This window comes from Trachypithecus francoisi, unplaced genomic scaffold (assembly GCF_009764315.1).
Source record: "Trachypithecus francoisi isolate TF-2019V2 unplaced genomic scaffold, Tfra_2.0 Lachesis_group2, whole genome shotgun sequence".
Lineage (NCBI taxonomy): Eukaryota > Metazoa > Chordata > Mammalia > Primates > Cercopithecidae > Trachypithecus > Trachypithecus francoisi.
This window is the reverse complement of record NW_022681465.1, coordinates 85,269,340-85,293,571: the sequence shown is the minus strand read 5'-3', so window position 1 is coordinate 85,293,571 and position 24,232 is coordinate 85,269,340. Positions and strand designations below refer to the sequence as shown.

The 24,232-nt window shown below is 38.0% G+C and overlaps 1 protein-coding gene across 1 annotated transcript in view; it reads left to right on the top strand.

The window, feature by feature from the left end:
* ARL15 (ADP ribosylation factor like GTPase 15) overlaps positions 1-24,232 on the top strand; it is a 455,769-nt gene that overhangs the window by 187,563 nt on the left and 243,974 nt on the right. Inside the window, exon 4 of the mRNA XM_033179558.1 lies at positions 23,518-23,726. Coding sequence (XP_033035449.1) covers positions 23,518-23,726 — 209 coding nt within the window. The remainder of the gene's footprint in view (positions 1-23,517; positions 23,727-24,232) is intronic.

Sequence of the window (24,232 nt, the reverse complement as noted above, 5' to 3'; positions counted from 1 at the left end):
ATTTCCAATGATTAATGATAAAATAATTTAACCTGCAGTATCTATGTCCTTGTTAGGCATTTCCAAGATCTTTTATATGCCTGTGTTGTCCTGTGTAATTTGGTATAGATCTGACACTTAGTATTTATCTGATTTTCTTTTAAAAGTATATGTTTGAATTGAGTTTCTAAATATTTCCTTAGATTAGATATTAAAAACAGAAGATTCAGGATTAAAACATTATAAGACTCTTGATACATAATACAAAACTGCTTATTAGAAAATTTATGTAGATTTACATTCCTATTAGAAATACATTGTATTATCTTTGTTATTGGATCTTTCCTGTTGTTGCAGATCATCGTTTAGATTTTTTTAGGCAGTTGGATAAGTGAAAAATGGTACCATGCCACAAGATACAGGTCATAAAGACCTTGATGATGAAACAGGTTGCAGTAAAGAAGCCAGCTAAAACCCACCAAAACCAAGATGGCCATGAGAGTGACCTCTGGTCGTCTTCACTGCTACACTCCCACCATCGCCATGACAGTTTACAAATGCCATGGCAACATCAGGAAGTTACCCTGTATGTTCTAAAAAGGGGAGGCATGAATAATCCACCCCTTGTTTAGCATCTAATCAAGAAATAACCATAAAAATGGGCAACCAGCATCCCTCGGGGCTGCTTTATCTATGGAGTAGCCATTCTTTTATTCCTCTACTTTCTTAATAAACTGCTTTCACTTAAAAAAAAAAAAGTACCATGTAATTATAATTTGTATTTTTTAAATAAATTAAAATTATTTGTGTTTGTATCTCCTTTGTAATTTATGTCTATTGATTGTTTTTCTCTTAAAAATATGACTAATTTTAGTGAAATTTTGGATCAAAGATTTTGGGCTAATGATTTCCAGGTGAAATTTTGGGTTAAAGATTTCCTTGAGATTTTGATTGGTAATGTTTTAAACTCGCTACTAAATTTGGAACGATTAAAATTTTTATTATATTAAATGCATAAATGTATTTAATAAACATTCATTAAATTTGGAAAGAATTAAAATATTTCTTATACTATATTAGAAATATATAATTTCCTATATATAAGAATTAAAAAATTTAATTCTTGGAAAGAATTAAAATATACTATATTTAGTATATTTCTTATACTAAATATTTCTTATACCAGGATGGTCTCGATCTCTTGGTAGTATAAGAAATATTTTGTGTGTGTGCCTGCATGCATATGTGTTTGTGTGTTCATCCATATACATATTGGGATATTTTTCCACGTACATATTGGTATATTAAAATATTTGTTAAAATGGCTGGATTTTTAAATGTTTTTTAATGTATTATGAAAATATTTGAAAACATTTAAATTTTGTTTCTTATCACCTTATGGAGCCATACTTTTCTCGTTAATTATTTTGGGTTTTTATCTGTAAATAATCGTACTTTTTCCCCTTGCCAGTGGCAGTACCTCTTACATTAGTTTTGTGCCTTATGATATTGGCTAGAATTTTAAAAACAATACTCAATAATTCTGGTGATAGTGTAGCCACACTAATTTTTATATCCTCTACACCTACTATAGTACTTGGTACATAAAAGTTTCTCAGAAAATGCTGGAGTAAATTTACTTGAATTAAGCAATCAAAGAGCTTTGACTCTAGTTGGTAAACTAAAAGCATTTTACATAAGTAACAATGGTACAAAATAGAAAGTTATGCATGACATTAAAAACTATAGATAATCGACTACTCTGGTTCCTTAGTGGAGGAAAAAAGATTATATACAAATACAGTAAAAGGAAGGGTTTTGTGATACAGGTGGCATTTAATGCAGGCTTAGGAATCGATTATACTTGAAAATATAAAGATAGGGAAAAAGTAGATTCCCAGAAGAAGGAGAAATTCAAACCGGAGGCAACAGCAGTTGAGAAGCATAAAGGGTGTAAGGGGAAAACACGAGCAGTTCATTTTGGCCAGTGTCAAGGTTTCATAAATGGTGTGAAAAGATTCAAGGTTAGAAAGGTCATTTGGGTCAAGTCATCAAGAGCCTTGAATGACAGGCTAATAAGCTCTTTGGACTAATGCTTTGCAAAGTTTTTCACATTATCAGACATTGAAAATGATGATATTTTAATGGTATATTAGGATAAACAGAAACTGCTTACTGCTAGAGGTGATGACAAGAGATGGGGAGAGCATGCCCCAGGTCCCACTGGACACCCCAAGAGTTGCAGGGATCTCAGCACTTCTGTAATCCTTCCAAGGCACATCTAAGTTAGGAAGAAGATAAGATTTGTAGTTTCAGATTTTATCTAGACATTTCTCTCTCAAATTCAATTTAAAGCTGTTTTGTGTTCTGCCCATCTTCTCCCCTCCACACGTACATACACATCCTTCCTTAGATGTGCCAAATAAGTTTCTAGTTTCCAGTTGAACTACCTAGAGTCCCATTCATTTAAGTTTTCTTCAAACCACGGCTTTTAATTGAAAGAAGAGATGATTATGTACCTGTGTCCCCAGTTCTTTAATTTTCTACCAAAGTTTTAGCTACCCAAGACCAATTATTTATTTCCCAGGTGTGTATCATTGTATTTGTTTTGCCCTACTTGTTTTTGATTTTATGATCCTTTTGAAGAATAATTACATCTCAGTACTAATACAACTAATTTTGACATGAAGTTTTCTCAAGATAGCCTGTGATCTCCTAATAAGTTAACAATATATTGTTTCTGATACTTTCAGGGAATTAGTCTATGACCGTCAAATAATAATAAATCAAATTGTTACCTTTTAAAACTGAAAGAGCTACTGTAGACTAAACAAAATTTCTTTAAAGATTTTCTATAAAAGGATTTTCCTTGATTAAAGAATGAAGTTTCAATATCATAATTTAATGATGCCACATCTTCACTGGGTGTTGCGTTAGCAAAGAGAGTGCTTCCCAGAACACTTTTTAAAAATCTCTCTTGACATTTAACCAGTTACATTGAGAATATAAAAAAAATTTTGATTTAATATTTTAAAACATTTTATGGTTTTGTTTGTTTGTTTGTTTTGTTGTGAGATAGGCTAGAGTACAGTGGTGCAATCATGGCTCCTCCATCTCGGGCTCAAGCAATTCTTTTGCTTCAGCCTCCCAATTATCTGGGACTACAGGCATGTGCCACCATGTCCGGCTGATTTTTTACTTTTTGTAGAGATGAGGTCTCCCTGTGTTGCCCAGGCTAGTCTTGAACTCCTGGGCTCAAGCAGTCTTCCCACCTTGGTCTCCCCAAGTTCTGGGATTACAGGCATGAGCCACCATGGTCCAGCCAATATTTTAAGACATTTTAATGCTGAAAATGGACTACAAACTTTACAATTGATTTTAATTTCTTTTACATATATTGATGGTACTTTGGTTATGTTTTAAAAAAGAATTCTTATCTTTTAGATATGTACCAAAATATTTACAGATGAAAGTATGTAATATTAATGGTTTGCTTTAAAATAATAGAAAGGAGGAAGTGAGGTGAGGCTGGATTAGACAGGATTGTTGGTAATGGCATTCATCAGACTTTCCTCGTTACATTTATATGTTCAAATGATAATAAATGAAAATGCCAGGAATATAATTCATCATTTATTTGATGGACATCAGAAACCCTACAATACTATTAGGAAAGTGGGTGGCTATTGCATGCTACATTAAATCTGAACTGCTGTGCTTTTAATTTCTGTTATGTGCCTTATTTTTTTTCATAGTTATTATCTCTTCTCGTTTAATTTCTTAATTTCTTGATTTAGTCTCTGTTGTAGCTATGTCTTCTTGCTACTGTCTCTGTGCCTGTTTCTGGCAGATTCTCTCTCTCTTACATCACCCACATAATGATTTACTACTTCTAATATGCTCTGAATAGGGAGCCAAGAAATTAAGTGTGATCACTTTTTTTTCTATGCCAGATTTCTGTGCGGTCCTGAGGGACTTTTAGAATGTTAAGCATGTGAGCTTTAGATTATTAATTTGGAGACATTTCTGTTGGCTGCCTCATGATTCCTAATTTTTAGCTGTGTTTTGGATAGTTGAGGCATCCTATCAATGTTCAGATTTAGATATTAAATATTTAGGCTTAGGTATTATACAAACAGTCATGTATGTTGAAAGATATCAGGAGGGGATTGGTTTTTTTGTTATTTTTAATGCAGTGCTAATGATGGTAATAAAATTTACTTATAACTCATTAAAAAGAAATTTAATTTTCCAGTTTTTATTTAAGAATCAAAATAGTAAGCACAAGTGCAGTGGCCCACACCTGTAATCCAGCACTTTCAGAGGCCAAGGTGGGCGGATCATGGGGTTGGGAAATTGAGACCATCCTGGTAAAACCCCATGATAAAACCCCATCTCTACTAAAAACACAAAAAAATTAGCCGGGCGTGGTGGCACACATCCCAACTACTCGGGAGGCTGAGGCAGGAGAATCACTTGAACATGGGAGGCAGAGGTTGCAGTGAGCCGAGATCGCGCCACTGCACTCCAGTCTGGGCGACAGAGCAAGGCTATCTCAAAAAAAAAAAAAAAAAAAAAAAAGAATCACGATAGTAAATATAGGAAATACTTGTGTTGCTCAGAGATAGGTTGAAGCCTAAATGACATAGTGTCATAAGTGTATTATCAATTCAGTGACCTGCGAGACTATGAGCTCATGAGTCAGGCAGGGGGTCATGTCTGTTTGGTTTGCCACCATATTCCTTATGCCTAGTGTTACGTCTGATACATAGAAGCTACTCAATACGTACTTGTTAGTTGATTAAGTGAATTATAATATAAATCAGATAGCTATTTTAAATTCAGCACATATGAATTGAGTGAAGATTATGTGTTGATTCCTGTATTAGCTACCTAAAATATCCAGAAAAAATGGCCTCAAAACATAAGTGCAGAAATAAAAGAACTAGGCATGTAAAAACTGATGCTTTGTTATATGTCTAGCTTTTGAAATTGAAGAGATAATCAATTTGCTCCAGGATCAAAATGGATAGAGAAAGTAGTCTTATAAAAAATAAAATTAAGGAAGGCTTCACAAGGACATAATGTTTGGGTTCAGGCTTGAAATATGCATAGGAATTGTCTAGATAAGCCATAAGTATAGCAGAGGAAAAACAGCCAGAGGAACATCTTAGTCCATTTGTGCTATTGTAACAAAACACCTGAGACTGAATAATTTATAACGACCAGAAATTTATTAGCTCAAGATCTGGCGGCTGGGAAGTTTGGCATTGGCACTTGGCAAGGGCCTTCTTACCGTGTTATCCCGTGGCAGAAGGCAGAAGAGTAAGAGATTGAACTCACAGCCTGAAGCCTTTTTATAATCAGCATTAATCCATTTGTGCTGGTGAATCCCTCATGACCTAAGCAACTTCCATTAGGCCCTACCTCCCAACACTGTTGGATTGGGGACCAACTTCCCAATACACGCTTTTTGGGGGACACATTCAAATCATAGCAGAGAAGTTTTAAAAGAGTCAAAGAGCTTGGCAGTTACACTGGGTTATAGAGGAGAGGTAAGTTGGGCAGTTGACGACTGACAATTAGGAATAAAAGATAAGGGGTAAAGAATGACTTAAGATTCACAGTTTCAGTCTTGGCTGCTAAGTCTGATAGGGAATTCAAGAGGTTGGGCTGGAAAAGAGTGCGTAGCAAGAATTAGTTTATTTGGGGACAAGTTGAGTTTAAAATACCTGGGGAATATCTAGAAGGGAGTATATGATACAAGAAGTAAGAGTATGGGTGCTCAAGAGAAAATGAGATGAGAGCGTTTGAACTGAGTGTTTTCATGATGTTAGAGGTGGATGAAACAATGTGAGACAGACTTTCCCAAAGAGGATGTACAACAAGAGAAGAAATAAGCTGATGAACAGAATTCTGGAGAATATCAGCAGAAGTAATTCTTAATTGGAAATCTGCGCACTCTGAGGGTGGAGACTGTGCCCTTTTCTTTTCTAAAAAAAAAAATCTCTGCAATACAGCACAGCGCAACACATGGCACCCGGCAAAGCCTCATAGCAATTTTTTTAATGTTGCTTTTGAAAGAAATATTTTGAGAATGCAGTAAATACTATTGACTGGGGAATCATGAGTTGCCAATCAGACGAATTGTAAATTATTATTTTTTTCTCCCTGTAGTTCATTAATTCACATTTGGGAATTTCTACCTAGCTGCAAATTCATTTTAAACTTTACATTAATTATCTATTACTTTGTAACAATTCACTACAAATTTAGGGACTTAACACACGTTTTATCAGTAAGTTAAACATAGAATTACCATTTGACCAGCAGTTCCACTTGTAGATAATATATGCAAAAGAATTGAAAACAGATGTTCAAACAAAAACTTGTACACCAATATTCACGGCCACATTATTCGCGATAAACAAAAGATGGAAGCAACGCACATGCTCATCAGCAGATGAATAGATAAACAGTGTGATATATCCATGCAATGGAATATTATTCATCCATAAAAGGATCTCTTTCTAATTTTTGTTTTTGTTGGCAGATTTCATTTCCTTGTGGGGGCAGTGTTAGACTGAGGGTCTCAGTTCCTAGCAGCCTCAGTTGCTAGGTGAGAGAGTGCACTCAATTCCTCGCCATGTATGACTCTCTAGTGTGGCAGTTTGCTTCATAAAAACTTGTGTACTGGGGCCGGGTGCAGTGCCTCATGCCTGTAATCTCAACACTTTGGGAGGCCAAGGCGGGCAGATCACCTGAGGTCAGGAGTTTGAGACTAGCCTGGCCAACATGGTGAAACCCCGTCTCTACTAAAAATACAAAAATTAGCTGGGTGTGTTGGTGCATGCCTGTAATCCCAGCTACTCAGGAGGCTGAGGCAGGAGAATTGCACTCCAGTCTTGGCAACAGGGTGAGACTCTGTCTCAAAAAACAAAACAAAACAAAACAAACAAACAAACAAAAGTTGCTTACTGGGAAGGCAATAGAGAGAATCTGATAGCAAGACAGAAGATACCTATTCAAGGAAGTGACATCCCATCACCTTGCCACATTCTCTTGGTTAGAAGCAAGGCACGAGCCAAGTAAACACTCAAGGGGAGATTACACAAGGTGTCAATATCAAGAAGTGGGGATCACTGGAGGTCATCTTAGAGTCTACCTGCCACAAACATGAAAGGGGTAGCCTTCACCATGTAACATTTCTGTGGGGTAAGCTTGGGATGACTTTATGCTGTTCTTAACCTTATTTAAATCCAAAATCACTGAGCATCTATGACTCCATTATGGCAAGTGTAAAGAAAGAAAATATTGGTTTCTGGCTTTATGAAAATACAAAATATGGGTCATTCTAAAGTTTTCTTATGTATTGATTATTAACAAGGATGCATGACCTTAGATTGATTTTTGCTAAGATTATGTTTGTGTGTGTGTTGAATAGAATGATCTGATTTTTGAGGTTTGTAGCAAAATCCTCATTTTTTTAGTTAAGGAAGAGACAAAATCTTGAAGGATACAAACCAAAGGATGGAGGTGTGCTGGATAATGCGTTTTTTTCTTTGCTATTTTTTTCTGTGGCCAGTCATTTGTATATAAGAAAAAATATTCAGAACAGCAGCAAGCCTATGATAAATGTGTTTAAAACACATTTTTAAAAAATGGATGTTGATCCTATGTCTGAATTACGAGCTTAAGCAGAGTAACATACTTTTATACATGTTGCCCTGTAACCGTTTCAACCTGTCTAGAATAAGAAGAGCATGAAAGAGTGATATCTTCTTATCAGTTAACTATGAAATGAGTCCTAATCTATTATTAGAATTGTAAGAAAATTCAGCATTGTGGAACCTTACTGGATACCCAATAAATGTGTCTTCTCATGTAGCCTCTTCTCTGTCCTCAGGCAAATATAGTTTTTAACTATCCTCATCTAAATAAAATTTAGACAGTAGGTGTAACATCATTCAAATTACACTGTCTCTCTCCCTCTTCTCCTGAGTGTGTTCTTCATGGGAAACTGTATTTGGAAGTGAAGTGCTTAACCTCAGGCAATGTTTCAAAGTCATTTGTCTTCTTTTTGGCTAGTGCATTGATCCCTACTCCTTTAATGCAGTGACACTGTCTTTCGTATAACCTTCTCTTTCCAAGTGCTGTATGACACATTCGCATTTATATTTTAAAGTTAATTAAAATTAATTTCATTTTGAGAGTTCCACTTGCCTCTTGAGACAGTAAGATGCATTCCAGAGCATAAGATAGAAGAAACCTGCTTGATGGTATACGTGATGGAGTGGGCTAGTCTTGTTTTAATATATAGTAATTGTGTAAAGAGAGAAGTCTGATCACCTTAAGACATGATTTTAATGGTTCATTCATCCAGCTTCACTGATAGAAAGTATTCATTTAGAATTGTCTGAAATAGGATGATCATGTTACTAGCATCCTCTTTAAAATGGCAATTTCAAGCACAAAGGGGAAGCTTGCTTCTGAGAAGAGAAAAAAAGGGACTGTACCACGTTAGAAAGAAGCTCACAGATAAGCAACAGTATTTCAGATAAGAAATACAAAAGGAGCCAGGCACGGTGGCTCATGCCTGTAATCCCAGCACTCTGGGAGGCCGAGGCAGGCAGATCACGAGGTCAAGAGATCGAGACCATTCTGGCCAACATGGTGAAACCCTGTCTCTACTAAAAATACAAAAAATTAGCTGGGCATGGTGGCAGGCACCTGTAATCCCAGCTACTTGGGAGGCTGAGGCAGAAGAATCACTTGAACCCGGGAGACAGAGGTTGTAATGAGCTGAGATTGCACCATTGCACTCCAGCCTGGGCAAAAAGAGCGAAACTCCATCTCAGAAAAAAAAAAAAGAAGAAATGTAAAAGGAAGAGAGGATGTAAGAGTTTATTTTAGACTATGTAAAAATGAGACTTCTTATCCTTGAATTGATGGGTAAATAGTTAACATAATCACTTCCCATTCATTCATTAATTAACTTAATCAATAAATATAGATGGCCTGCTCTGTGCCAGATTCTGTATAGATACGGGAGACACAGTGATGAACAGGACAAACGAGAATCTTGGGGTGTTTTACGAAAGTTGATTAGTAGAGCTATGGAGACAGGTAACTGGTGAAATTAGAATGCTTAAGCAAAAGCTGTGAAAAAGTGGGTTATAAACAGTTACAAGAATAATTAAGAAAAAACCCATTTTGTGCTTAGATTTGTGTTTGCTTTTCTTGTATTCACAAGCCAATTATATTTTATTTAAAAATCTACTTGACAGAAAAAAATAAGAGTAGTTGCCTACAAATGGCACCCCCTGCCTTAACCCATGCTGCTGAGCTCTTATTCATCCAATTATGTAAACCACTGAAAAAAAATGGTACCAATTTTTGGTTATCTGTGCTTTATAACAAAAGAAAGAGAAATGTCGTAAAGTGTAATAATAGCTTTATATGTATGTGTATGTATACTGTATGTCAGCCTTGTAGGTAATATCAACTCTCAAATGTATGCGTACATGCACAGGCGTGCGTGCACACATGCGGACAAAACCAGTTTGTATTAGTGATCTGTTTTGGTTTTCATAAGAGTATCACCTGAATATTAACATGACTAAACATGCTGTTTGTGTTCAAGTCTAGTTGAAGACACCTGTACTGAAGGAACATGCATTTTCATCTGAAGGGGAGAAATTTCTTATTTGGTGTTAGTCAAGGGAAGAAATCTAGACAGCAATGAGAGAGGAAGAAATGGAAAATTATAAAATACTGAGGCTGAAGGTGATACAGGACATAAGAGAAAGTTACTTGAACAGAAAAAAAAGGGTCTGTCCCAGATAAAAACTTTGGTTTATTCTTTATAATATTGGTTATCTCAGGAATTGCAGAAAACCTATTCTTTGCCTTTTTTGTTCAGCATCTGGTAGACTTTTACTTCCAGGTACTGAACTAACTTGAGTTAGTTCTTAGTTCAGTAGTTCTGTGAGTTTTAGGCTTAAATGGTGGCCAAATAATAATAGTAACGTCCACAACAAAATGACAGTAAACACTTATGAGCAGTTAACATATTCTATGTACTGTGTGAAAAAAGTTATTTAATCCTCACAATCCTATGAGGTAACTAAGTATTAATATTTTCCTCTCTTTTATTGAGAAGGAAACTGAGGCTTGGAACAATTAAGCTGAGTTTTCGTGTTAGATGATATGTGGCAGAGTCAGGCTTTGAACTCAGTAAGCCTGACATCAGAGTCCATGCTGTTAATCACTCTACCATCATTCTGTCTTTCAGGGCTGAATCTCACTCCTGAGATTCACTGCTTTGTTTTCAAGGAAAACTGTGTACTGAATTCTGAAAAAAATTAGAAGCTTTGGAAAGTTTTGGAACATACTTGATCCCTAAACTTAGAGCTGCCCAAATTTATTTATGATTTGTAAAGTGCATTGGCTTATCTAATTACAGAATTCAAATTATAATGTATATTAGCTTATGCACATTACAAAATTAAACATTGATGTCACCTCCCTAAAATCTAGACTGTTCCTTTACCATTCACTATTTTATGCTTGAGCCAGAACATGATGCTGGGTGACCTTCTGTCATCAATAGGGTGACAACAACTAGAACAAAGGGAATGGGGCAGGTGGAGAAATGGAACTCTCATTTTAGGAGCTCTGATAAGCATTTCCAACAAGAATGTCATAGAGACAGTTAAAAGATGAAAGAACAAATGTGAATGGAATCGTATGTTGTAGAGCAAGTATACTTCTCTTAAGTTTTTATTATGTGAGTAAATATGGTAATAACTTGTTTTGAAGTCTGATTAGTCACAGAAGAAAAAACACTCAAAGTGAGGGACAAATTTAATATTCTACTTTTGAGCATCAAGGCTTCTAGTATGTGACTCTAATTATACTTCATGCTATGTAGGATGAGACATTAGATGGTTTTTTAACTTTTTCCATGAGTTTGTCTTAATCTAGAACCTCTTGCATCTTTGTCAGTTTTGTCACAGGATTGGTAAGTTAAAGTTTCTGATAAAAAAGAAAAAATACTGGTTGGGGAAATTGGCAAGTTGTGCTAGAACGCAGTAGCATTTCCGCGGTATTAAAAGATCTTATTTCACCCTGGGTATGCAACACATATCTTTCTATCAGCCACAAAAGTCTCCATTTTGGCTCTTCCTAATTTATTGCTTTGGTCAATGTCAATTGCAGCAAAGCTGTTCCCACTAGCTTTTCTAGTCTGGCCACCAGATTTTCTAGAATACCGCAGAAGTGTTTTGCTTTTGGGTCATGCCAGTAGCTCAAGAATTAGCCACTTAGGGCCGGGCGCAGTGGCTCACGCCTGTAATCCTAGCACTTTGGGAGGACAAGGTGGGTGGATCACGAGGTCAAGAGATCGAGACCATCCTGGCTAACATAGTGAAACCCCGTCTCTATTAAAAATACAAAAAATTAGCCGGGCATGGTGGCGGCCACCTGTAGTTCCAGCTACTCGGGAGGCTGAGGCAGGAGAATGGCGTGAACCTGGGAGGCGGAGCTTGCAGTGAGCGGAGACCGTGCCACTGCACTCCAGCCTGGGTGACAGAGCGAGACTCTGTCTTAAAAAAAAAAAAAAAAAAAAAAATTAGCTGCTTAGTAAACATTTGTAACTATGCAAGTTGTGATCACCTTGGCATCTGTGGGTCTTCTAAGGAGTCAGCTGTTGGCTTTTGCAGGAGTACCGAAGGGAACACTTCCCCAGAACTGTTCCCACAGCTTTTTCTTTCTATGCTTTCAGTTTTTCTTGGGTACTGATTCTGTTGGGTATCAGAACAGTATAAAGGTTCATAAATAGGATAGAATCAAAAAGTATCCCAAAGAACACAGGTTAATGTACTTTGTGTTTTTAGTACAGTGCTTAGCACAGGCTGTATTATGGCTGTATATGTTTTCAAATACTACTAAAGGACTCTGAGAAAGGCCTAACTGTGAGTAGGGTAAAGTTTCATTGTAAATATGTGTAAGGAATTCTTAATATCAGATGTTGAATGAGAGATTCCTTGCAGAACTGGGTGTGTACCAGAAACATAAAAATTAGTTGCTAATAACTGTACTCAAGCCACCACCATCAACCAAAAAGATAGATTCTTTGTATAGCAAAGAATGATTTGCTTGGTAAATTCTACATTCTGTGTTTGAGAAATCAGAATAAGTATTCTATAAAAGATTAATTCATTAAAAACTATTGAATTTCCATTATGGGTAATACTGTTAGCTGTGGTCAGAGTATGGTGATGAATCAGACACGAAAATGCTAGTTTTTTGAATTTTTTTAGTAGAGACGGGGTTTCACCGTGTTAGCCAGGATGGTCTCGATCTCCTGACCTCGTGATCCGCCCGTCTCGGCCTCCCAAAGTGCTGGGATTACAGGCTTGAGCCACCGCGCCCGTCCTTACTAAACTATGGCCGGAAAACTCCCCCCACCTAATACAAAAAAAACTAGCCGGGCGAGGTGGTGGGCGCCTGTAGTCCCAGCTACTCGGGAGGCTGAGGCAGGAGAATGGCGTGAACCCGGGAGGCGGAGCTTGCAGTGAGCTGAGATCCGGCCACTGCACTCCAGCCTGGGCGACAGAGAGAGACTCCGTCTCAAAAAAAAAAAAAACACCTCTTAAAGGTTCTACCGCTTAATTTTTGAAAGGGCATTCAAACCATAGCCACAAGTATGAGTAATTTAACTGGAGTTGTGCAAAGACCAGTGGGAAGGCCATCCTACTGATCCAGCTGGAAGGTGATGAGGGCATGAACCATAGTGAGAACATAAAGGAGGGGCCAATGTCAGAATGCAGGCATGGTCCTCAATACTATTGTTAGGAATTGACATAGAAGATAATGATGTAAAATTGTGTTTGGAGTCACACAGACATTTAGAATACGTGTTGAGGAAGGATAAGGTGAGGAGAGGGCAACTGGCATATCAGCTTGTATGGTATGTAGAACTTTGTTTTATAAAAGGTAGGCTGAGGACCACCTGCCTTGGAATCTCCTGGAAGGCATGCCATTTAAAGTTCCTGGGCAACACACAATTCAGTAATCTTTCTAGGCCTTAAAGTGTGTGATCACTGGGTTAGAATTCTAATATAATGGTACCAAGGAGATTAGGATGCTTCCAGAGTGGACCTCTTAGTTTTGAGATTGCCCTCCCAACTCCAGCTCTTCTATCTTGGGACTTGAGTCAGCCAAAGTTAGAATAAAGACAGTTTAAAGAAAGACTTTTATTCCTCCTAGAAAGTAACTCTAAATTTATGCATAAATTTCAGTAGATCTTAAATGTCTCTTTCTCATATTAAAGACAATGAGTATATGTGCCATGTCAGAAATTAAAGCCATGTTAAAAATTTTTATAAAAGAATAATAAACTAATAACAATATAAATAACATTTTTAATGAAAATAAACAATTTTGAAAACAAAAAAATGAGAAAATTGGCAAATCTTTTAAATCTGGTTAATAGAAGAGGGCTGGATTCTCGTATCTGATTCTACAGTTAATCTGTTGTTAATATGTTGTTTGGGTTGAAGTACATGAAGAAAGTCTAGTCTCACATAGATAACTCAATAAGGGAGGCATGTTTTAATAACCTTTTTAGGTAACTGTTGATTGTCTTCTTTGATATTACACTGAAATTCTTCAACAGGTGGTTGTTTCTTAATCAGTTGTAATGTGGAATCTGAAAACCTTATCAGCGAACATTTTGTACTCAGTTAATTAACTTGCATTGGTCTCTCTTGTACTTTGAATGTGTTTTTAATCTATGCATGGCTTTGTAACATCATGCATTGGTCATTTTGAAAATATTGGTTCACTGAGTAGTGTAGAGCTTCCAAGTGTTTACAGATTACTTTATGAATATCTGTCTGTTAATATCACCACCAGTCTCATCACTGAAAAGCTGTCGAACTCACTCAAAACTTAGCAGAAACAAGTTTTCTAAAATTCTAGCTTTTGCTTGAAAACAAATTTTATCATTGACAACAAATACTATCATTTGTTTTCCTTGAAATGACAGGCTTGCACATCTATTTTTGAGAAAATGTCTATCAAATACTCAAATCTGAATAATCGTAGTTTGTCCGTTGAAATTTCAAGTAAAAATGGAGTTGTGTGAAGTAACTCACAGCTCAAACAGTTGTATAGGTGCTTATTGTCAAATTAACTGTCTACTTTGGTATGTAGCAAAAATATATTTTGCTTACTTCTCATTTAGTCACAGAATATTTTAAAAGGTGTGTTTAAGATCTAATTTAATAAAATAATAATTTACTGCCGTATTAAGGGAATTCTTGGGTGAAACTGGCCTTTTCTGCCCCTGCAAGTATGTGATTAGTCAAGAATACAGTGACTACTTGTTTGTTGCCAGTACCTCTGTCAGTGCTGAGTACCTTCGCTCACCACTGCTTTCGTACCGTAAGTGAAAATAGCAAATAATGTCTTAGTATAATTATTAACATAGATTTGATCGCCTGTGCCATCCGAAAGGGTCTTGAAGACTACCTTTTGAGAACCACTGCTTAACATTGCAGACTTATTGGCTGTCTTCTGCTAAGTATATGGATGTTACATAAACCAAGTCTTAGTTTTTACTTCCAGTAATAAGGATTGTATTTTTTGTGCTCTCTGCTATAGAGCCACCAGCAGCCAAACAGCCTAAAGTGACACTTAAATGCTTTTCTTTGGGTAGCTGAGGGAGGCCCTGTTTGTCCCAGCCATAACTCCATTTCCATGGGTATCAGAAGCCTTCTCATAGCCTTTGCCTTCAGGGTGGGAGTGGGGGGTCTCTGACTACTGCAGTTTGCTTTGCTTGGATGCTTTGGGCAAACCAGAAGTGCTGGGAAATTAAAACCTGCCCTCCTCAACAGCCTTGAAGCCACCACTGATAGGCAAGGGGGCAGAGTCAGGAGAGGTGGTTAAGACGCAGTCCCTGCACCCCTAGCATCTATTCTGTGCTATAGCTCCCAGCGTTCCAGCAAGATTAAACTCTTGTTACCCACAGCGGTCTCTGGCTTAATAAACCCTCCTTTTGTGCATTATTATCTCTTTCTCTGTTTTACGTCCAACTCTGCCACTAGTGTTTCTTATAGTCACCTCTCAAACTGTTTGTACTGGGGGAATTCAAAATAAGGCAAAATAAGGTTCCTTTGCTGACTATATTCTAGCTTTTGGAGGAAGGAAGAACTTTTGTTTCTTCTTTTCTCACAACATTTTCTTATGGTAGATTTCTAATAAATATAGAAATACCTTACTAAACTAATCTTTCAGGTTTTGCAGTTAGCCATACATCCAGGAGCGTGGCAGGTATTTGTTTGTGCTTGGCAGTTTGGACTTGGAGGAAGTGCAGGTATGGGTGGGTGGTACTGTTCAACTTAAGTATCAACAGGCAGTGAGTGGGAGACAGAGTCCTTAAGCAACACAAAACCACCTCAGGTAGTTTTCCTCAGGACTCGATAATAATTATTAATTTCTGAATCCAATCTAGACACTCTGCCTGACTTACAAAGCCATCCATATTCTGTTTCCACACTAGCCATTTACTTGTCACTAACTCAGATTTTGTGTTTCACATTCATACTTCTCACTGTGCCCCATAATCCACCTGTTCCTAATTTCCTCCAAGGTTATGCTCTGCTGCCCCCTACTAACCTCATTGGATGCCTTGTCTTCCCCTTCTCTACAATATCCATCTTAACCATTCTTGACAGCCTATGGCTCTTAAACATGCATGCTCATTTGAATAGAACATTCTGTCCCTTCCCGTTTCACTGGAGCCTCTGACATTTTCTGGGAAGTAGCACCATGTAGTGGAAAAGAACACATGGTCTTTGGAGTCAGATAATCCAGAGTCTGAATCCTAGATCTGCCACTTATTTGCTGGACTTCAAGCAAAATGCTTGTCTCAATTTTTTCTTCCATTAAATGAGGATAATAAAGCCTAAAGGGTTAAATGAGATGATGTATATAAATACCTTACAAGGTTAGTTGCAATGTGGTATGTAGGTGTGGTAGGAGTGGGTGATGACTATATGTTGATCATCTTTTATTTCCTATGTGGATATTCACAGCAGATCTCACTGTAGTCTGGGGACTTTGGTTTTCTTCAGCTTAACAGTAACCATTGTCTTTTTGACACTTAGTTTTTTGACTGTTTGAAAAGTGAAATAGGAAAGTACATCTCCCTTTAGATTTCAATCTTTATATCATCTTCCTGATTACACTGGAAGTTTATATGGGAGTTTTGTGCATTTTCGTGTCTGATTCATCACCATACTCTGACCACAGCTAACAGTATTACCCATAATGGAAATTCAATAGTTTTTAATGAATTAATCTTTTATAGAATACTTATTCTGATTTCTCAAACATAGAATGTAGAATTTACCAAGCAAATCATTCTTTGCTATACAAAGAATCTATCTTTTTGGTTGATGGTGGTGGCTTGAGTACAGTTATTAGCAACTAATTTTTATGTTTCTGGTACATACCCAGTTCTGCAAGGAATCTCTCATTCAACATCTGATATTAAGAATTCCTTAAACGTATTTACAATGAAACTTCACCCTACTCATAGTTAGGCCTTTCTCAGAGTCCTTTAGTAGTATTTGAAAACATGCAGCCATAATACAGCCATAATACAGCCTGTGCTAAGAACTGTACTAAAAACACAAAGTACATTAACCTGTGTTCTTTGGGATACTTTCTGATTCTATCCTATTTATGAACCTTTATACTGTCCTGATACCCAACAGAATCAGTACCCAATACAAAGTTTGTATTGACTATTTAGTGGGAGAGCTTAACTTACTTTCCTATATTTTGGCTTGTTTTGTTGTGTGGGTGGGAAAGTCCATAATAAAAGTTTGAGTTTAGATATGTGTGTCTTAGTCCTGCCTGAATTCTTAGTTGTTTATTAAAAAGAAAAAAAAAAAAAAGGTTGAGTCTGTTTAAAAGATGAAAAAAAGTCCAAAGAATCACCAATCTAAAAGACTGAGGTTTTGCAGATGGGAGGAGTTTAAAAATAATTGAAAAGTATTGCTTTTCTCCTCCTTCTCCTTTTCATCTCCCATGCTGGGAAGCATTCCTCTTAAAGTATTAACAATACTGCGAGGTAACTTGTGTTCTAAGGTTACAACATTCACTAGGATTCAAATACCCATTTACAGTTCAAGTTCTCCAAAACTGGCTTGTTTATGGGTCTCCAGTCCCATTGAGTTTTCCAGAAGTAATTTATTCTTACTTACTTTTATTTTTTAAGACTGTGGTAAGATGATGGAAAGAGGAGAACAGCTGAATTTCTCACCCTGACTCTTCCGCCACCACAGTGTGGCTGGCAGCAGTCTTGGTTGGCCTGTTGCAGAGTCCTTCAGCAACTGCCCTCTGGGGAACCACAGTTGGATAGGGGTGACAGCAGCCCCTCCTATACCAGCAAGGCCCTGTGCTCTTCCTTTCAAAGACAGAATGAGATCTCTGTATCTGCTCCTGTCTTAGTGGTTTCTTGTGGTCTTTTATGTCAGCAGTCACTTATGGAAATGTCTAGAGCGGCACTGTCCAATGTGGTGTTTTAACTTTAAATAGATGAAACAAATGATTCAGTTTCTCAGTGACACTAGCCACATTTCAAGTGCTCAATAGCCATGTGCGGCTAGTGCCCACCATACTGGAAAGCGCAGATGTAGAATATTTTCATCACGGCCGGGCGCGGTGGCTCAAGCCTGTAATCCCAGCACTTTGGGAGGCCGAGGCGGGCGGATCACGAGGTCAGGAGATCGAGACCATCTGGCTAACACTGTGAAACCCCGTCTCTACTAAAAAATACAAAAAGCTAGCCGGGCGAGGTGGCGGGCACCTGTAGTCCCAGCTACTCCAGAGGCTGAGGCAGGAGAATGGTGTAAACCCGGGAGGCGGAGCTTGCAGTGAGCTGAGATCGGGCCACTGCACTCCAGCCCGGGCGACAGAGCGAGACTCCGTCTCAAAAAAAAAAAAAAAGAATATTTTCATCACTGCAAAAATTTTAACTGGATAGCAGTGGTCTACAGATCAGATTTTCCACAGGGATAACTTTGAGTACCTGTTTTTGTTGTTGATTCCTGAATATCCCTATTTTTAAACTCATTGGTTACATCTTTCAAAGAACTACTGTTTTAAGGAACCTATTCATAGCCTTTTAATTTAATATGAGGGAACCTGGCATCTTTTTGGTTGCAAATTCTCCTAAAATTGGCTTGAGTAATAGGCATTTATTGTGCTGACATAATAAGGAGTCCTTATAATGTATGTGGGTGGTTTGTTCTGCTGCTCAGGGATGTGCTTGAGGACCCAGGCTCTATCTGTTTTCCTATTCTGACACCCTCAGTGTGTAGATATGTCTCCTTCAAGGTTGCTAGAAGGCTGATGCTGTTCAAAGATTCAGCATATCACTCAATGATATCTAAAAACTGTAAGAGAGGTGGCTCTCTTTGGGCATCTCTTTTTGTTGAGAAGCTAAGTCTTTTTCAGAGGTTCTCCACAGACCTTTGCAGACCTTTGTTAGGTCTCAGTTGGCCAGATGAGTACCTGGGATTTTTAACCTCTATGATGATAGGCTGGCTTCGCTGTGGGTAGTATAAAGAATGAAATTTTTGTCTGTTTTGTTTCCTGCTGTTTCCTCAGCACCTAGAATGGTGCCAGGTGCTCAGTAAATATCTGTTGGATGGATGTATTAATGAATAATGAGAGGATGTTGTTAACATCTATAGTGTGCCACAGAAATGAATTTACACAATGAGGACTAGTTATGCTCCTGTGTTCTCCCTCTACTCTTATTGTGGTACCCTGAGCCAGACTCTCCTGGTTGGCCCTCCTGATGAGCTTAGATTCCCAAGTGTTTATTCCAACTTTTAGTGAGGCAACATTGGATGTATAATTAGGGCATTTGGCACCACCCTCACCCAACCCCAACAGTGTTAGGACTAACCCCTTTGCTTTTTAATCTAACTGTATAAACCATAGGCGAGGTTTGAGTTTCCTCTTTAACCATGTTATGTTGCAATTGTAATTTAAGTGACACAGAGCATGGCATTTTCAGTCATTAAACTAAGAGTGGCCTTAGCCTGCTATAAGATGTCACTTCCTGTGTTTGTTACTTCTTTTGGATTTGGTTTGGGGATTGAGAATGTGGGCATCAGACAGGTTTCCCTAACCTTCCCAGTTAGGCTCACTCCTCAAAACACCTGTCAGCTGGGTTGATGACACAGCCAATTTTTATTTTAATCTGGTGACTAAACCATGGCCCACTAAGCTGGACTGAACAACTGTATACCACTCTTCACCTCGTTGCTGGTGAAGTGCCCTGGTCTCAGTATGGGTTAGGTTGCTGCTGACCAAAGCCATGTGCAGAAGGCAAAATGAGAATGTAGAATTCCAAGTTCATTGTTGATGATGAAAGGAATGCTAAGATTGGGCACAAGACTGGGCAGGAGGTTAAAGAAAAGTGTCTTTTCACTATTAATATATTATTCATACATTATGTCATATAAGAGACATTTTTTAAAGTTATGGTATATCTCTTTGGGTTTTTGTATGTGTGTGTTTGTGTATGTCTCACTATTTTCAGGTACCATATGTACTCCTAAATGTGGCAAATGAAAACATAGTTTCTCATTGAAAGAGTTGACTGCAGAAGTTGAATTTCCAGGTGTCCTTTGTTTCCAAGGGACAAGCTCTATTAAAACATGCAACCAAATTCTCTTTATATCTGACTCACTGGACACCATCTAATGTGTGGACATATTTGCTCTGCCTGCTGTATTTGCAGGCCTCATTGTAATTTGTATTACTTTACAGGATTTGATGGTTTCAGTTAAGAGGAATAATGGCTTTCTAAATATCTCTTTAGGTTCTAGCTCAGAGACTTGTATGGATGGAATAGGTACTTAATAACTATCCATTGAATTAACCAGTTGGGAAATGTTTTTGGACATATTTCCATTAATGTATGTAGGCATTTACTTACCTTTTGTTCCAATAGGGTTCCATTTCTTTTCTCCTAGCTTATGTGGTAATATAGTTCTTTATTTAACCTCATTGCCCTTTTAGTCCATGACCTCTATTTTGATCACATTAGACCTAAATGTATTTATTAGGTGTGTAACCTTGGACAAGTTACATAATCTTTTTGTGTTTTGGTTTCCTTGTTGATAAAACGAGATTGATAACAGTATTTACCTCATGAGAGTCATTAGACTGTCATGGGTAAGTGATTTAATATACGTAAAACACTTTGAGCAGCCACCATTCATGTCAGAACTACACTAGTTGGTCAATTGCAGCCATTAGTTGGCTATGGATGCAAACTCAATGGAGCATTCTGTGGGCATTCGTTGGCTATGTGGAATTTACAATAAAGCATGCTGCATTGATTCTTATTATGAAAACTGTGCACTGCACATCCTTTGTGTTAGTGAAATTTACAACAAGCTTGTGTACAGATACACATGCACACTATTTTTGTTGTTTTAAACACTTACCAGCGGGTAACACTGCCTCCAGTTTTGTCCCTCCAGCTTATGGATGGTTCTTGAGCATATGGGTAGTGTCTGGATGTAGCCTGTACCAGATGCTATTGGTTTCCTACCCGGATCTCCTTTACTGGGCCAGTGCATCCATCTCCCAGCTGCTGCGAGTATTGGCTGGTAATGACTCACACCTGTACCCTTCTCCAGAGGCCTGCCCTTGGCTGACAATAATTGCCCCAACCAAATGTGTTTCGGAGATTATAAGATCATGCCCCATCCCCCTCCTGTTCCCCAGGGGTGGCTAATGACTATACAAGGGTAATAGCCCAGCCCCCTTGCCTTTGGACTAGACAACTTCTGTGGTTCAATCCTTGCTGTAGAGTTCCTCATCGCATCAAGCTGAGGCTAGATTTCTGAAACAATATCTTTGCTTAGCTTCTTCTCCCATTCTAGCCTACTTCTTTCACTTCTAGTTTCTCCTGACAGCACTCCCTCTAAATCAGGTGTACAAGAAATGCCATCTCAGCCTCTGTGTCTAGGGAACCTGACCTAAGATGTTGCTTATCTCAGTACCCTTGCTGTTTTCTTAGTTCCACCACCACCTAAGCCACTAATTCCCTATACTAAATGATCTCTGGCTTACATTCCCTCTTTATTTTTGCTTTGTTTTCTTAGTTGGACCCTGCTTGATATGCATCAACCCTGCTCATATCCCGTGTCTTCACATATTTAACGTTGCTCAACATCAAATGTCCTTGATCCTCTTATTAAATATATACCTAGTTTTTTTGTGTGTAGTATAATGGTGAAATCATAGATTTTAGGACCTGAAAATTGGTTTCAAAGCCTTAGTCAATTATACTTCCCTCCTTAGATTGTTGTAAGAATTGTATGAGCTTTTCTTTTTAAAACACTTAGTACCTGGAAGATAGGAAGTGCTTAATGAATGGGAGCTGTTTGGCTACTGATATTATTCTTTCAAGACATTTGCCCCCCTGGGCACCATAGTGTGTGCCTTTAGTCCCAGCTACCCACAAGACTGATGCAGGAGAATCACTTGAGTCTTGAGTCCAGCCTAGGCAACATAGTAGAACCCATCTCAAATTTAAAAAATGAAATTAAAAAAGAATTGCCCCATTTTGGGTGAAATGCCTATCTCTTGCTCCCAGAAGACCTAATGAGTGCCTCTATGACAGCACTTCATTGTACTCTATTATAATCTTGGAGTTTTCTTTTCTATTTCTCCCAGAAAATATAAGCCACTCAGTGTCATCAGTGGTGTATTGGCTCTCTGGGAGAGGAACAGACTTGATATGTAGGATTTGCTGATTTCCATAGTGACAGTACTTTCACCCTGATAGATTTCAAGCTACCAACAGGATGTCACTGAGCACAGAGTTGGGAAGAGAAGCAAACAGGTGACCCTTGCCAGCGAGGCCACACCAACTGCAGTCCCCACTGTTTCCCTAACACGTAACATAGTATGTCAAACATAGGAGCTAGATGTTCAGTGGATGACTAAAATACAGTTATTAACTGGTTAGGACTTGATCATATCCAATAAATTGGTGAAATTCCTTGAAATCTAATTGTCGTTATGTAACCAGTAGCACCCCTTTTCTACACGTGCACACATATTGCCCCTCCTATTCTTGAATGAAAGTAATGAAAGCAGTCACCGTGATGTAATGGGAAATGCCTGTGCCTTCCCTGGGTAGATTGTATACCAACTCATGCAAATCCCAATTTTGTGATTTATTAGATACATGACAAGGGATCACTTACTTTACCTCTCTCTGCTTCAGTTTCCTCAGAGAGCTGGACTAAATAATCTCTAGAGTTTGTTCTAGTCTCAAATTTGTAAAGCTTAATTAGTATGTACTTTTACTCCCTCATTCCCTCAATTTTCATCATTCCAGTACTGAAGTTTGAGTTAGGTGTTGTGCTATATAATGGAAATACAAAGAGGAATAATACATGACATGCCTTGTCTGACGAGATTCTCCGTTTTTTTATTTATTTATTTTTTTCTTGAGATGGTGCCTCGCTGTGTTGCCCAGGCTCGAGTGCAGTGGCACGATCTTGGCTCACTGCAGCCCCCACCTCCCGGGTCCAAGCGATTCTCCTGCCTCAGCCTTAGCCTCCCAAGTAGCTGGGATTACAGGTGCCCAAGGCCACACCCAGCTAATTTTTGTATTTTTAATAGAGAAGGGATTTCACCATGTTGGCCAGGCTGGTCTTGAACTTCTGACCTCAGGTGATTCACCTGCCTCAGCCTCCCAAAGTGCTGAGATTACAGGTGTGAACCACCACACCCGGCCTCTCCATATATAAATATATATATTTTAATAAACATCTTATCTCATTGAGACCATAAGTGCGCTCTTGTCATCTGTTATTTTTCCTCATGAGTTAGGAAGCCAGATTCATATAAATGTATCAAAGGCCATGATTTTAGTTTTTCACAAACTTTAGCACTTTGACACATAGAGCTATTGTGCTGATAGCTCTCTAGGTGAAATTAAACAAGGCTGTCCTGATCAGCAAGCAGTTCTGTTAAAAAGTATCACCAAGGTAATGTTAATGGTTTGGAAAGAAGCCTTGTTGGATGTCTAGGTCATGCAGCTCTCTGAGTCAGATTCAGTCTCAATTTGTAGAGAGTATAGTTCATTCGAGACTATTAAAGTCTGAAAATTTTTTTTTTGAGTTTAAGTCTAGGAGGTTTTATCCTGGTTCTCTCACACACATTTTAATATAAAAGTCATTAAGAATGGCTTAGATACTGTGTCTTCCTTCAAGGCCAAATCTGCCTATTGGCTCTACTGCCTTCTTTGTTCCTATCCACTATGATCTCTGACTTTTCTAAATTCCTGTTTTAATCCATACCACAGAGTTTAGCACTTAATTTTTAAAAGATACATTGCTTTCCAGTAGGAATTACTGTTGGGAACGTTCTTCAGTTGCTGAAAGCTCTTTTTAAAACGAAAATTTGTGTTGTTTTTGACAGGGGCTGATAATATCCGGAAATACTGGAGCCGCTACTACCAAGGATCTCAAGGGGTAATATTTGTGTTAGACAGTGCCTCTTCAGAGGATGATTTAGAAGCTGCTAGAAATGAGCTGCACTCAGCTCTTCAGCATCCACAGTTATGCACTTTACCCTTTTTAATATTGGCCAATCATCAAGACAAGCCAGCAGCTCGCTCAGTACAAGAGGTATGTCTCATTAATATGACAACTCTTCTTCTTCCTTGCTTGTACTTTTGCTGCCACATTGGAACCTGGAAAAATGCATATAATTAGGAATGTGCTGGTTATGCTGTTTTCAACATGAAACCTTAGTTTTCATAGGAAGCAGAAAGCCTATATCAATCTGTTAGCACTTGTTTACATACCTAACCCTACTTGGAGAGCACAGTTTTCTAGCTATTTAGCAATGGTTAGAAGATGTTTCTGGTTATATTTTTCATCTATTCTAAGAGGCTAAAGGCCTGGTTATTTAATGTTGTTTTAACCTGTGGACTTAGTTCGTTCTCTTCTTCAGCTTTTCTAGGAACACATCATGAGTACTCCCATGCATTACTTGCCCTCAGATGTCATGTTCTTGTTCCTCTGAAGTGTTCAATGTTGACTAGGATTCATGGATCCTATTCTGTAATCTGCTAGGCTGAAAATTGATGTCTTGTCTTGCAAATTCCATGCCATCAAATACATTTCAACAT